We start from the raw sequence: 14,203 nt of genomic DNA, 5'->3' as shown, positions 1-14,203 counted from the left end.
CTCCCAGTGGGGTGATGACGGTTCCCAGTGGGGTGATGATGGCTCGTCAGCCGTGTCGATGGCTCCCAGTGGGGTGATGATGGTTCCCAGTGGGGTGATGATGGCTCGTCAGCCGTGTCGATGGTTCCCAGTGGGGTGATGATGGCTCCCAGTGGGGTGATGATGGCTCGTAAGCCGTGTCGATGGTTCCCAGTGGGGTGATGATGGTTCTCAGTGGGGTGATGATGGTTCCCAGTGGGGTGATGATGGCTCGTCAGCCGTGTCGATGGTTCCCAGTGGGGTGATGATGGTTCCCAGTGGGGTGATGATGGTTCCCAGTGGGGTGATGATGGCTCGTCAGCCGTGTCGATGGTTCCCAGTGGGGTGATGATGGTTCTCAGTGGGGTGATGATGGTTCCCAGTGGGGTGATGATGGCTCGTCAGCCGTGTCGATGGTTCCCAGTGGGGTGATGATGGTTCCCAGTGGGGTGATGATGGTTCCCAGTGGGGTGATGATGGCTCGTCAGCCGTGTCGATGGTTCCCAGTGGGGTGATGATGGTTCCCAGTGGGGTGATGATGGCTCCCAGTGGGGTGATGATGGCTCGTCAGCCGTGTCGATGGTTCCCAGTGGGGTGATGATGGTTCCCAGTGGGGTGATGATGGTTCCCAGTGGGGTGATGATGGCTCCCAGTGGGGTGATGATGGCTCGTCAGCCGTGTCGATGGCTCCCAGTGGGGTGATGATGGTTCCCGGTGGGGTGATGATGGTTCCCAGTAGGGTGATGATGGTTCCCGGTGGGGTGATGATGGCTCCCAGTGGGGTGATGATGGTTCCCAGTGGGGTGATGATGGTTCCCAGTAGGGTGATGATGGTTCCCGGTGGGGTGATGATGGTTCCCAGTGGGGTGATGATGGTTCCCGGTGGGGTGATGATGGTTCCCAGTGGGGTGATGAGAGCAGTGTAATATGATGGTCCCACTTAATTTCGCTTTCTAGATACTTTACTGAGGACAGCTAATCAGCCGTACCAGTGATTGTCCGGGAGGTGAGTTTATCGCCTCTACCTCTTGTTGAGATTCAAAGCTCAAACCACTTTAAATGTGCAGCTTGATGCTTTTCTGCTCTGCTATGTTCATTTCTTAATTCATCATTTATACAGCTTGTTTGAAAGGGGCAATTCCGTCAGGCTGACACGCTCTCTGACCTCACGCGGAGTCGTGACTGTAACGGTTTTCTTCTGTTGAAGGAGAGGAGGACCAAAATGCAGCGTGGTTAGTGTTCAACATCTTTAATATAGACGATAAACGAGAACACTACAAAATACAAAACAAAAAACCGAAACAGTCCTATCTGGTGCAATGACACAAAGACCGAAGACAACCACCCACAAAACAGGCTACCTAAATATGGTTCCCAATCAGAGACAATGACTAACACCTGCCTCTGATTGAGAACCATATCAGGCCAAACATAGAAATAGACAAACTAGACAGAATGCCCACTCAGCTCAGAGTATACTTTCCAAGTTGCAGTATTTCCTTTGTTATATTTTTTAATGACATCACAAAATAATAAAATGACATTAGTGCTCTATAGATCGCCTCTGACCATTCCCCACGGTCTACGTTAGAAATATTGTTCCAGTAGTTGCTTTTGAGCGTGTCAGAGTTTTGGCGGGAAAAAGTATCTTGGAAACAAATTACATTCCTTAGGTGAATATTGGAGAGGGAGAGCTGAAAGCCTGTTTGGTCTGACCCATTTAGATTCTCGTGGTCAGTCATTGACAAATGATTCTGACCGTGTGGTCTAATGATTCTGACTGTGTGGTCCTCCAGAGATCCCTGACCCCAGCAGCTGGTCGTTGACCCCTGGATCGTCCTACGTGTATTACTGCTGCAACGAGACAGTGCACGGCGTGGAGTACAACTTCATCCCCGAAACCCACGGAGCCGTCCTGGTCTCTGACATGTCATCTAACTTCCTGTCCCGACCCGTCGACGTTTCCAAGGTAAGGTTGAGCATTTCACTTGGTTCCCACGACACAACCACGCTGCAAAGTCAAAATCGGCTACATTATTACATTTTTTTTACATTTATTTAACCTTTATTTAACAAGGCAAGTCCCTTTTTAAGAACCAATTCTTCTGTACAATGACGGCCTAGGAACAGTGGGTTTAACTGCCTTGTTCAGGGGCAGAACGACACATTTACATCATCGTCCTGTGTGGCTCAGTCGGTAGAGCATGGCGCTTGCAACGCCAAACGTCGTGGGTTCGATTCCTGCTGGGGCCACCCATATGTAAAAGTAGTGGCCCCAGCCGACTTGTAAGTCGCTTTGGACAAAAGCGTCTGCTAAATGGGATATATTATTAAAATGCAGGGAAATGAGATTTGAGGTGCTGATTTGAGGTTCTGGTTATGCAGCATAATGTATGGTAAAGGAAAGCTTACCAACTACTGCATGTTTTTTAGCATGTTATTTTACCCTACAGAAATGACCTAAAACATTTAAAGGGAAATAACCCAGTAATAACTTCCTGTGTGTTGGTGTTTATTCAATGTGTTATTAATAGTTTGGGCTGATCTTCGCTGGGGCTCAGAAGAACGTGGGATGTGCTGGCGTTGCTGTGGTGATCGTGAGAGAGGATCTCATTGACCACGCCCTGACGGAGTGTCCCATTGTCCTTAACTACCAAGTGCAGGCTCAGAACAACTCGCTGTACAACACACCAGCCTGCTTCAGGTAACACACACAGTGCCTTGCTGCAGGTAACACACACACAGTGCCTTGCTGCAGGTAACACACACACAGTGCCCTGCTGCAGGTAACACACACACAGTGCCTTGCTGCAGGTAACACACACACAGTGCCCTGCTTCAGGTAACACACACACAGTGCCCTGCTTCAGGTAACACACACACAGTGCCCTGCTTCAGGTAACACACACACACACACAGTGCCTTGCTGCAGGTAACACACACACACACACAGTGCCTTGCTGCAGGTAACACACACACACACAGTGCCTTGCTGCAGGTAACACACACACACACAGTGCCTTGCTTCAGGTAACACACACACACACACACACACAGTGGCTTGCTTCAGGTAAACACACACACACACACACACACACACACACAGTGCCTTGCTGCAGGTAACACACACACACACACACACAGTGCCTTGCTTCAGGTAACACACACACACACACACAGTGCCTTGCTGCAGGTAACACACACACAGTGCCTTGCTGCAGGTAACACACACACAGTGCCCTGCTTCAGGTAACACACACACAGTGCCCTGCTTCAGGTAACACACACACACACACACAGTGCCTTGCTGCAGGTAACACACACACACACACACAGTGCCTTGCTGCAGGTAACACACACACACACACACAGTGCCCTGCTTCAGGTAACACACACACACACACACACAGTGCCCTGCTTCAGGTAACACACACACAGTGCCCTGCTTCAGGTAACACACACACACACACAGTGCCTTGCTTCAGGTAACACACACACACACACACAGTGCCTTGCTGCAGGTAACACACACACAGTGCCCTGCTTCAGGTAACACACACACAGTGCCCTGCTTCAGGTAACACACACACAGTGCCCTGCTTCAGGTAACACACACACACAGTGCCTTGCTGCAGGTAACACACACACACACACACAGTGCCTTGCTGCAGGTAACACACACACACACACACAGTGCCCTGCTTCAGGTAACACACACACACACACAGTGCCTTGCTGCAGGTAACACACACACACAGTGCCTTGCTTCAGGTAACACACACACACACAGTGCCTTGCTGCAGGTAACACACACACACACAGTGCCTTGCTGCAGGTAACACACACACACACACAGTGCCTTGCTTCAGGTAACACACACACACACACACACAGTGCCTTGCTGCAGGTAACACACACAGTGCCTTGCTTCAATTACTGCAAGTTTACAGCAGGTATGGGTGTGCAGGCTTCTGGACCCCACCCTTCACTGCCATATAGTGGACCCCACACTGCCATATAGTGGACCCCACCCTTCACTGCCATATAGTGGACCCCACCCTTCACTGCCATATAGTGGACCCCATACTTCACTGCCATATAGTGGACCCCACACTGCCATATAGTGGACCCCACCCTTCACTGCCATATAGTGGACCCCACACTGCCATATAGTGGACCCCACCCTTCACTGCCATATAGTGGACCCCACCCTTCACTGCCATATAGTGGACCCCATACTTCACTGCCATATAGTGGACCCCACACTTCACTGCCATATAGTGGACCCCACACTTCACTGCCATATAGTGGACCCCACACTTCACTGCCATATAGTGGACCCCACACTGCAATATAGTGGACCCCACACTTCACTGCCATATAGTGGACTCCACACTTCACTGCCATATAGTGGACCCCACACTTCACTGCCATATAGTGGACCCCACACTTCACTGCCATATAGTGGACCCCACACTTCACTGCCATATAGTGGACCCATATAGTGGACCCCACACTTCACTGCCATATAGTGGACCCCACACTTCACTGCCATATAGTGGACCCCACACTTCACTGCCATATAGTGGACCCCACCTTGCCATATAGTGGACCCCATACTTCACTGCCATATAGTGGACCCCGCACTTCACTGCCATATAGTGGACCCCGCACTTCACTGCCATATAGTGGACCCCACCCTGCCATATAGTGGACCCCATACTTCACTGCCATATAGTGGACCCCACCCTGCCATATTGTGGACCCCACCCTGCCATATAGTGGACCCCACACTGCCATATAGTGGACCCATATAGTGGACCCCACCCTTCACTGCCATATAGTGGACCCCATACTTCACTGCCATATAGTGGATCCCACACTTCACTGCCATATAGTGGACCCCACACTTCACTGCCATATAGTGGACCCATATAGTGGACCCATATAGTGGACCCCATACTTCACTGCCATATAGTGGACCCCACACTTCACTGCCATATAGTGGACCCATATAGTGGACCCCACACTTCACTGCCATATAGTGGACCCCGTGGAGCTGCAGGTTGAATTTCCCTGTGGAGCTCATGATTAGTCCCATGATGTGTGTTCTATATGAGTGGAGCCCAGTAAAAATGGTAATCAGTTTCCCTGACAACTGGTTTCCCTGACAACTGGTTTCCCTGACAACTGGTTTCCCTGACTTCTGAACCTTTTCTGGAATATCAGAATGTTCTGTCTTGTTGACACTGACTGTCAGGGCCCAGGTCTTGTCTAATTGTTGCTGTAGGGGACAGCAGTACCAGGTCATCTGGCCACAGGAGGCATTTTATTTCTGTCGTTAACCCTTTACACACTCGTACCTGTACACGGGTTGACCGTGGCAGATTTGGACACCAATAAGCACCTTTGTACAGTAAACATGCTATACACGAGGTCAGAGCTCAGGCTAAACCTGAACACAGTGGTTGTACTGTAAACATGCTATACACGAGGTCAGAGCTCAGGCTAAACCTGAACACAGTGGTTGTACTGTAAACATGCTATACACGAGGTCAGAGCTCAGGCTAAACATGAACACAGTGGTTGTACTGTAAACATGCTATACACGAGGTCAGAGCTCAGGCTAAACATGAACACAGTGGTTGTACTGTAAACATGCTATACACGAGGTCAGAGCTCAGGCTAAACATGAACACAGTGGTTGTACTGTAAACATGCTATACACGAGGTCAGAGCTCAGGCTAAACATGAACACAGTGGTTGTACTGTAAACATGCTATACAGGAGGTCAGAGCTCAGGCTAAACATGAACACAGTGGTTGTACTGTAAACATGCTATACACGAGGTCAGAGCTCAGGCTAAACATGAACACAGTGGTTGTACTGTAAACATGCTATACACGAGGTCAGAGCTCAGGCTAAACATGAACACAGTGGTTGTACTGTAAACATGCTATACACGAGGTCAGAGCTCAGGCTAAACCTGAACACAGTGGTTGTACTGTAAACATGCTATACACGAGGTCAGAGCTCAGGCTAAACATGAACACAGTGGTTGTACTGTAAACATGCTATACACGAGGTCAGAGCTCAGGCTAAACCTGAACACAGTGGTTGTACTGTAAACATGCTATACATGAGGTCAGAGCTCAGGCTAAACATGAACACAGTGGTTGTACTGTAAACATGCTATACACGAGGTCAGAGCTCAGGCTAAACATGAACACAGTGGTTGTACTGTAAACATGCTATACACGAGGTCAGAGCTCAGGCTAAACATGAACACAGTGGTTGTACTGTAAACATGCTATACACGAGGTCAGAGCTCAGGCTAAACATGAACACAGTGGTTGTACTGTAAACATGCTATACACGAGGTCAGAGCTCAGGCTAAACATGAACACAGTGGTTGTACTGTAAACATGCTATACACGAGGTCAGAGCTCAGGCTAAACATGAACACAGTGGTTGTACTGTAAACATGCTATACATGAGGTCAGAGCTCAGGTTAAACATGAACACAGTGGTTGTACTGTAAACATGCTATACACGAGGTCAGAGCTCAGGTTAAACATGAACACAGTGGTTGTACTGTAAACATGCTATACACGAGGTCAGAGCTCAGGCTAAACATGAACACAGTGGTTGTACTGTAAACATGCTATACACGAGGTCAGAGCTCAGGCTCTGTTCTTCACAGCTCTGGATGGGTTTTGATTGACAACCGTAATGAAATTAAGCACCTGACATGAAGTCACCCCCCCCATCCCTCCAGGTAATTGGCCAACTTATGCAAATGTTTTGTTTTCTGAGTGAGGAAACTGCTGTAAATTAGGTGGACTTGATGTAATTTGAAAGACGTTGAGGATAATAATAAATACTGTCATAGCAGCAAGCCAAAGTGATGTTTGCTGTACAGTTACAGAGCCTTCAGAATGTATTCACACCCCTTGAATGTTTCAATGTTTTCGTTCAGTATTTGGTCAGGACTGTTTCTATTAGTTATAATAGGGCTGCTGTACAAGGAGGGTGGTCAGGACTGTTTCTATTAGTTATAATAGAGCTGCTGTACAAGGAGGGTGGTCAGGACTGTTTCTATTAGTTATAATAGAGCTGCTGTACAAGGAGGGTGGTCAGGACTGTTTCTATTAGTTATAATAGGGCTGCTGTACAAGGAGGGTGGTCAGGACTGTTTCTATTAGTTATAATAGGGCTGCTGTACAAGGAGGGTGGTCAGGACTGTTTCTATTAGTTATAATAGAGCTGCTGTACAAGGAGGGTGGTCAGGACTGTTTCTATTAGTTATAATAGGGCTGCTGTACAAGGAGGGTGGTCAGGACTGTTTCTATTAGTTATAATAGGGCTGCTGTACAAGGAGGGTGGTCAGGACTGTTTCTATTAGTTATAATAGAGCTGCTGTACAAGGAGGGTGGTCAGGACTGTTTCTATTAGTTATAATAGGGCTGCTGTACAAGGAGGGTGGTCAGGACTGTTTCTATTAGTTATAATAGGGCTGCTGTACAAGGAGGGTGGTCAGGACTGTTTCTATTAGTTATAATAGGGCTGCTGTACAAGGAGGGTGGTCAGGACTGTTTCTATTAGTTATAATAGGGCTGCTGTACAAGGAGGGTGGTCAGGACTGTTTCTATTAGTTATAATAGGGCTGCTGTAGAAGGAGGGTGGTCAGGACTGTTTCTATTAGTTATAATAGAGCTGCTGTACAAGGAGGGGTGTCCAAATATGTGGTGGTTACCTCCCTCATCAGTGTAGTCAGGCTCAGAACCTGTTCTCGGATTGGAAACTCCACAACGAAGGACTTTACCCTGTGCCTGAAATGTAATGATTTCTGTCTGGAGATTCTGAAGGAGCTGGTCAATAAACTGAACATCATAATATGATGAATCTGGAGGAGGAGAATAAGCTGCACAAATGTAAACATCATTGTCACAATAGATTGTACCTTTTTTGTTACGGTTTAGCCAAATGTGGTTAGTGTATATATATGTTCTTCTTTTAATTCAGTCCTGCTTATGCTAAATGATAATTCCGTCTGAGTTCTGGCCCCGTTGAACAGTTTTATGTTTGAGAGAAAGTTTAATACCATCAATATCGCTTGAGGGACACTGAGTATCTATGTCTCCACAACACCATGTTTCCAGTAGGATTACGACGTCCTGTCCCTTGATGTTTTTAATCCTATTATGGATTTGTTGTTTCAGAACCGAAATACAAAGAGTATAGGCCCTATAATACAACACATTAGGAACACCGGCTCTCTCCATGACAGACTGACCAGGTGAATCCAGGTGAAAGATATGATCCCTTATTGATGTCACTAAATCCACTTCAATCAGTGTAGATGAAGGGGAGGAGACGGGGTTAAAGAAGGATTTTTAAGCCTTGAGACAATTGAGACATGGATTGTGTATGTGTTCCATTCAGATGGTGAATGGGGAAAGACAAAACATTTAAGTGCCTTTGAACGGGGTATGGTAGTAGGTACCAGGCACGCCGGTTTGTGTCAAGAACTGCAACGCTGCTGGGTCTTTTTTAGTTTCCTGTGTGTATCTAGAACGGTCCACTACCCAATGGACATCCAGCGAACTTGACATAACTGTGGGAGGCATTGGACTCAACATGGGTCAGCATCCCTGTAGAACGCTTACGACCCCTTGTAGAGTCCATGACCCAACGAATTGAGGGCAAAATGAAGTGAAACTCAATATTAGGAAGGTGTTCCTAATGTTTTGTACACTCAGTGTCTCTCTCTCTCTAGTGTCTACATCCTCTCGCTCTCTCTCTCTCTCTAGTATCTATATCATCTCTGTCTAGTATCTACATCATGAGTCTGGTTCTAGAGTGGATAAAGAACAGTGGAGGTGTTCCTAATGTTTTGTACACTCAGTGTCTCTCTCTCTCTCTAGTGTCTACATCCTCTCGCTCTCTCTCTCTCTCTCTAGTATCTATATCATCTCTCTCTAGTATCTACATCATGAGTCTGGTTCTAGAGTGGATAAAGAACAGTGGAGGTGTTCCTAATGTTTTGTACACTCAGTGTATCTCTCTCTCTCTAGTATCTACATCATGAGTCTGGTTCTACAGTGGATAAAGAACAGTGGAGGTGTTCCTAATGTTTTGTACACTCAGTGTATCTATCTCTCTCTCTAGTATCTACATCATGAGTCTGGTTCTACAGTGGATAAAGAACAGTGGAGGTGTTCCTAATGTTTTGTACACTCAGTGTATCTATCTCTCTCTCTCTCTAGTATCTACATCATGAGTCTGGTTCTAGAGTGGATAAAGAACAGTGGAGGTGTTGACGCCATGGAAACGCTTAACAAGAAGAAGTCCAGTATGATCTATGATATCATCAACTCCTCCAACCACTTCTACACGTTAGTATCCTTTCAGAGGGGGGGGTGAGAGGGAGGGAGGGAGGGAGGGGGTGGAGGGAGGGAGGGAGGGGGTGGGTGGAGAGAGGGAGGGAGGGAGGGAGGGAGGTAGAGGGAGGGGGGGTGGGTGGAGAGGGAGGGAGGGAGGGGGGTGGGTGGAGAGGGAGGGAGGGAGGGGGGTGGGTGGAGAGAGGGAGGGAGGGAGGGAGGTAGAGGGAGGGAGGTGGGTGGAGAGAGGGAGGGAGGGAGGGAGGTGGGTGGAGAGAGGGAGGGAGGTAGAGAGAGGGAGGGAGGGAGGGGGGTGGGTGGGAGGGGGGGATGAAGGAGAGGGAGGGAGGGAGAGAGAGGGAGGGAGGGAGGGGGGTAGAGGGAGGGAGGGAGGGAGGTGGAGGGAGGGAGGGAGGGAGGGGGGTGGGTGGAGAGAGGGGGGGATGAAGGAGAGGGAGGGAGAGAGTGGAATTCTGAACAGAAAATAACATTCAGTAGGAGTAGGCTCAAACCTGTCTCCATGGTAACAGCCGTGTATTGGAAAGTGTTACAAGGTGGTCGGTATACAAGATGGAGTTTGTAAAGTGTATACCTGTGTAACATGCTGTGCCTGTCTCCATGGTAACTGGTGTGTGTTACGTGGTCAGGTGTCCGGTGGACGTGGCGTGTCGTAGTCGTATGAACGTTCCGTTCCGCGTGGGGAAGAAACAGGGTGACGAAACTCTGGAGAAGGAGTTCCTGGATGGAGCCTCCAAACTGGGGATGATCTCACTGAAGGGGCACAGGTACACACACACACACACACACACACACACACACACACACACACACACACACACACACACAGGTACACACACGTACACACACACACACACACACACACACACACACACACACACACACACACAGGTACACACACGTACACACACACACACACACACACACAGGTACACACACACACACAGGTACACACACACACACACACACACACACACACACACACACACACACACACACACACACACACACAGGTACACACACACACACACACACACACACACACACACAGGTACACACACACACACACACACAGGTACACACACACACACACACACACACACACACACACACACACACACACACACACACACACACAGGTACACACACACACACACACACAGGTACACACACACACACACACACACACACACACACACACACACACACACAGGTACACACACACACACACAGGTACACACACACACAGGTACACACACACACACACACAGGTACACACACACACACACACAGGTACACACACACACACACACACAGGTACACACACACACACACACAGGTACACACACACACACACACACACACACACAGGTACACACACACACACACACACAGGTACACACGTGTACACACACACACACACAGGTACACACACACACACACACACACACACACACACACACACACACACACACAGGTACACACACACAGGTACACACACACACACACACACACACACAGGTACGCACGCACACACACAGGTACGCACACACACAGGTACACACACACAGGTACACACACGTACACAGTTACACACACACACAGGTACACACACAGTGTGCATGTGTGACTGGTGGGTCAGAGGGGCCTTCCGTCTGTGTCTCTGCTCAAGGTGTGTTTGTGTCATTTAATAGCCATGTAAACAGTGGTGTAAAAAGTACCAATGGTCCTACGAGAGTAAAGATGCCTTGATAGAAAATGACTCAAGTAAAAGTGAGTCAGTAAAATACTACTTGAGTAAAAGTCCAAAAGTATTTGGTTTTAAATATACTTCAGTATCAAAAGTAAATGTAATCGCTAACATATACTCAAAAGTAAAAGTGTAAACCATTTAAAATTCCTTATATGAAACAAACCAGACGACACCATGAAAATAACGGATAGCCAGGGTCACGCTCCAACAACAGTTGTGTGCCGCCCTATGGAACTCCCGGTCACGGCTGGTTGTGACACAGCCGGAGATCGAACCCGGGTCTGTAGTGACGCCTCAACACTGCGATGCAGTGCCTTAGACCCCTGTGCCACCCGGGACGCTGCTGTTGGCTTTGATTGGCGGGTCCTTTTAAAGGGGAGTCTTCTTTAAATGTCCGTTCGCAAAGTTTCCTCAAGTAGACTGAAAAAAAGGGGAGGTCACCATTCTGTTAGTACTTGTTGACAGGGTTAGGGTTAGACAGACAGACAGGGTTAGGGTTAGACAGACAGACAGGGTTAGGGTTAGACAGACAGACAGACAGACAGACAGACAGACAGACAGACAGACAGGGTTAAACAGACAGACAGACAGACAGGGTTAAACAGACAGGGTCTAAAAGGGGAGGTCACCATTCTGTTAGTACTTGTTGACAGGGTTAGGGTTAGACAGACAGGGTCTAAAAGGGGAGGTCACCATTCTGTTAGTACTTGTTGACATGGATATGTTTCTTAATAAAAACCTTTTTGAAACAAGCCATTCCACTTCATAATTATAATCACATTTCTTCTTCTTATTATTATTCAGGTTATTACTTATAAATATGAATAAAACATGAAGAAATGCCAGATTGGAGAGGATCTGTTACGTTTTCGTATCGACAACATTAACCGAGTCAACATGAAGATCTGCCTTCCTTGTCTGTTGGCTTTTATGCAGATAGACGGATCGATAGACAGACAGACAGACAGACAGACAGACAGACAGACAGACAGACAGGGTTAGGGTTAAACAGACAAGTACTAACCTTTTAGACACTGTCTGTCTAACCCTAACAACAAGTACTAACAGAATGGTGACCTCCCCTTTTAGACCCTGTCTGTCTGTCTGTCTAACCCTGTCTGTCTAACCCTGTCTGTCTGTCTGTTTAACCCTGGCTGTCTGTTTGTTTAACCCTGTCTGTCTGTCTAACCCTAACCCTGGCTGTCTAACCCTAACCCTGTCTGTCTGTCTGTTTAACCCTGTCTGTCTGTCTAACCCTGTCTGTCTGTTTAACCCTGTCTGTCTAACCCTGTCTGTCTGTCTGTTTAACCCTGTCTGTCTGTTTAACCCTGTCTGTCTGTTTAACCCTGTCTGTCTAACCCTGTCTGTCTGTCTGTTTAACCCTGTCTGTCTGTCTAACCCTAACCCTGTCAACAAGTACTAACAGAATGGTGACCTCCCCTTTTAGACCCTGTCTGTCTGTTTAACCCTGTCTGTCTAACCCTGTCTGTCTGTCTGTCTGTCTAACCCTGTCTGTCTGTCTAACCCTGTCTGTCTGTCTAACCCTGTCTGTCTGTCTAACCCTGTCTGTCTGTCTAACCCTGTCTGTCTGTCTGTCTAACCCTGTCTGTCTGTTTAACCATGTCTGTCTGTCTATCGATCCGTCTATTTACTCATGGTGTTTGTGTCTCCCCTTACAGGTCAGTGGGAGGAATACGTGCGTCTCTCTACAACGCTGTGACAGTGGAAGACGCTCAGGCTCTGGCCAATTACATGAAGGAGTTCCTCAAGGCGCACCAATAGGAGAAGGCCATACAGCATGCTGGACCAATCAGAGCAGGCTATGCTGCTGGATCTGTGGGACCAGGGTTCAGTAAGGTGAAACATTCACAACGTTACAGATGGAGATGCACTGAATAGAGCCAATCATATTGCACCTGACAGCCAATCATATTGTACCTGACAGCCAATCAAATGAAATTACATTAGTTACATGAATACAACAGGAGTAGACCTAACAGTGAAATGCTTACTTACGAGCCCCTAACCAACAGTGCAGTTTAAAAAAAATATGGATAAGAATAATAGATAATACTAACAAGTAATTAAAGGCAGCAGTGTATATGATGTATAGGATACATTTATATCTGACTGTTTTGTAATGTGGAACTTTCCTGAACATGACCCCAGACCACATGTTGTATCAGCTCAACTCACTGACCCCAGACCACATGTTGTATCAGCTCAACTCACTGACCCCAGACCAGCTCAACTCACTGACCCCAGACCAGCTCAACTCACTGACCCCAGACCAGCTCAACTCACTGACCCCAGACCCGCTCAACTCACTGACCCCAGACCAGCTCAACTCACTTCATTTGAACTACTGGCCACAGTCAGTCGTAGATATCTCCAATCTCTCCAGACTGTTTAACTCTCTGTGTTACAAGTAGTAGAACCCGTGTGTTCGGGGTGCCATGTGGGTCAGACACCATAGTATATATTATATATCTCTGGTGAGGTGCACTTTTTTACCAGAGTGTTGGAAAGGCAATGTCACATCTCCTTAATTAACCACTTTGATATTGTCTCTCTGTCGCTCGTTAGCTCCAGCTGTGTCACGTCAGTGGTTTTACTACAGACGGTCAGGGCATTGATTTACATAGATAAATAATAAATACATGTTGAATCTGTTTTTCTGTCTAAAGTGTTATTGACATTCCATTAAAGACTAACTCTGTAACTTGTAACGTTATTCCTGTCTTCTTGTATTGTATGAGACACTGACACGGGGATGAATCCACAATACTGAACAGGCCACTAGGTGGAGACACTGACACAGGGATGAATCCACGTTACTGAACAGGCCACTAGGTGGAGACACTGACACAGGGATGAATCCACGTTACTGAACAGGCCACTAGGTGGAGACACTGACACAGGGATGAATCCACGTTACTGAACAGGCCACTAGGTGGAGACACTGACACAGGGATGAATCCACGTTACTGAACAGGCCACTAGGTGGAGACACTGACACAGGGATGAATCC

The 14,203-nt window shown here is 47.6% G+C and overlaps 1 protein-coding gene across 1 annotated transcript in view; it reads left to right on the top strand.

Annotated features, from left to right (window-relative positions):
* psat1 (phosphoserine aminotransferase 1) overlaps positions 1-13,901 on the top strand; it is a 29,797-nt gene extending 15,896 nt beyond the window's left edge. Inside the window, exons 5-9 of the mRNA XM_064936546.1 lie at positions 1,815-1,987; positions 2,553-2,722; positions 9,288-9,416; positions 10,049-10,186; positions 12,852-13,901. Coding sequence (XP_064792618.1) covers positions 1,815-1,987; positions 2,553-2,722; positions 9,288-9,416; positions 10,049-10,186; positions 12,852-12,954 — 713 coding nt within the window. The 3' untranslated portion in view covers positions 12,955-13,901. The remainder of the gene's footprint in view (positions 1-1,814; positions 1,988-2,552; positions 2,723-9,287; positions 9,417-10,048; positions 10,187-12,851) is intronic.
* The last annotated feature ends 302 nt before the right edge of the window (positions 13,902-14,203 follow it).

The sequence above is a fragment of the Oncorhynchus masou genome, chromosome 25 (genome assembly GCF_036934945.1).
Source record: "Oncorhynchus masou masou isolate Uvic2021 chromosome 25, UVic_Omas_1.1, whole genome shotgun sequence".
NCBI lineage: Eukaryota > Metazoa > Chordata > Actinopteri > Salmoniformes > Salmonidae > Oncorhynchus > Oncorhynchus masou.
Note: the sequence above shows the minus strand (reverse complement) of the source record. Positions and strands in the feature narration are given on the sequence as shown.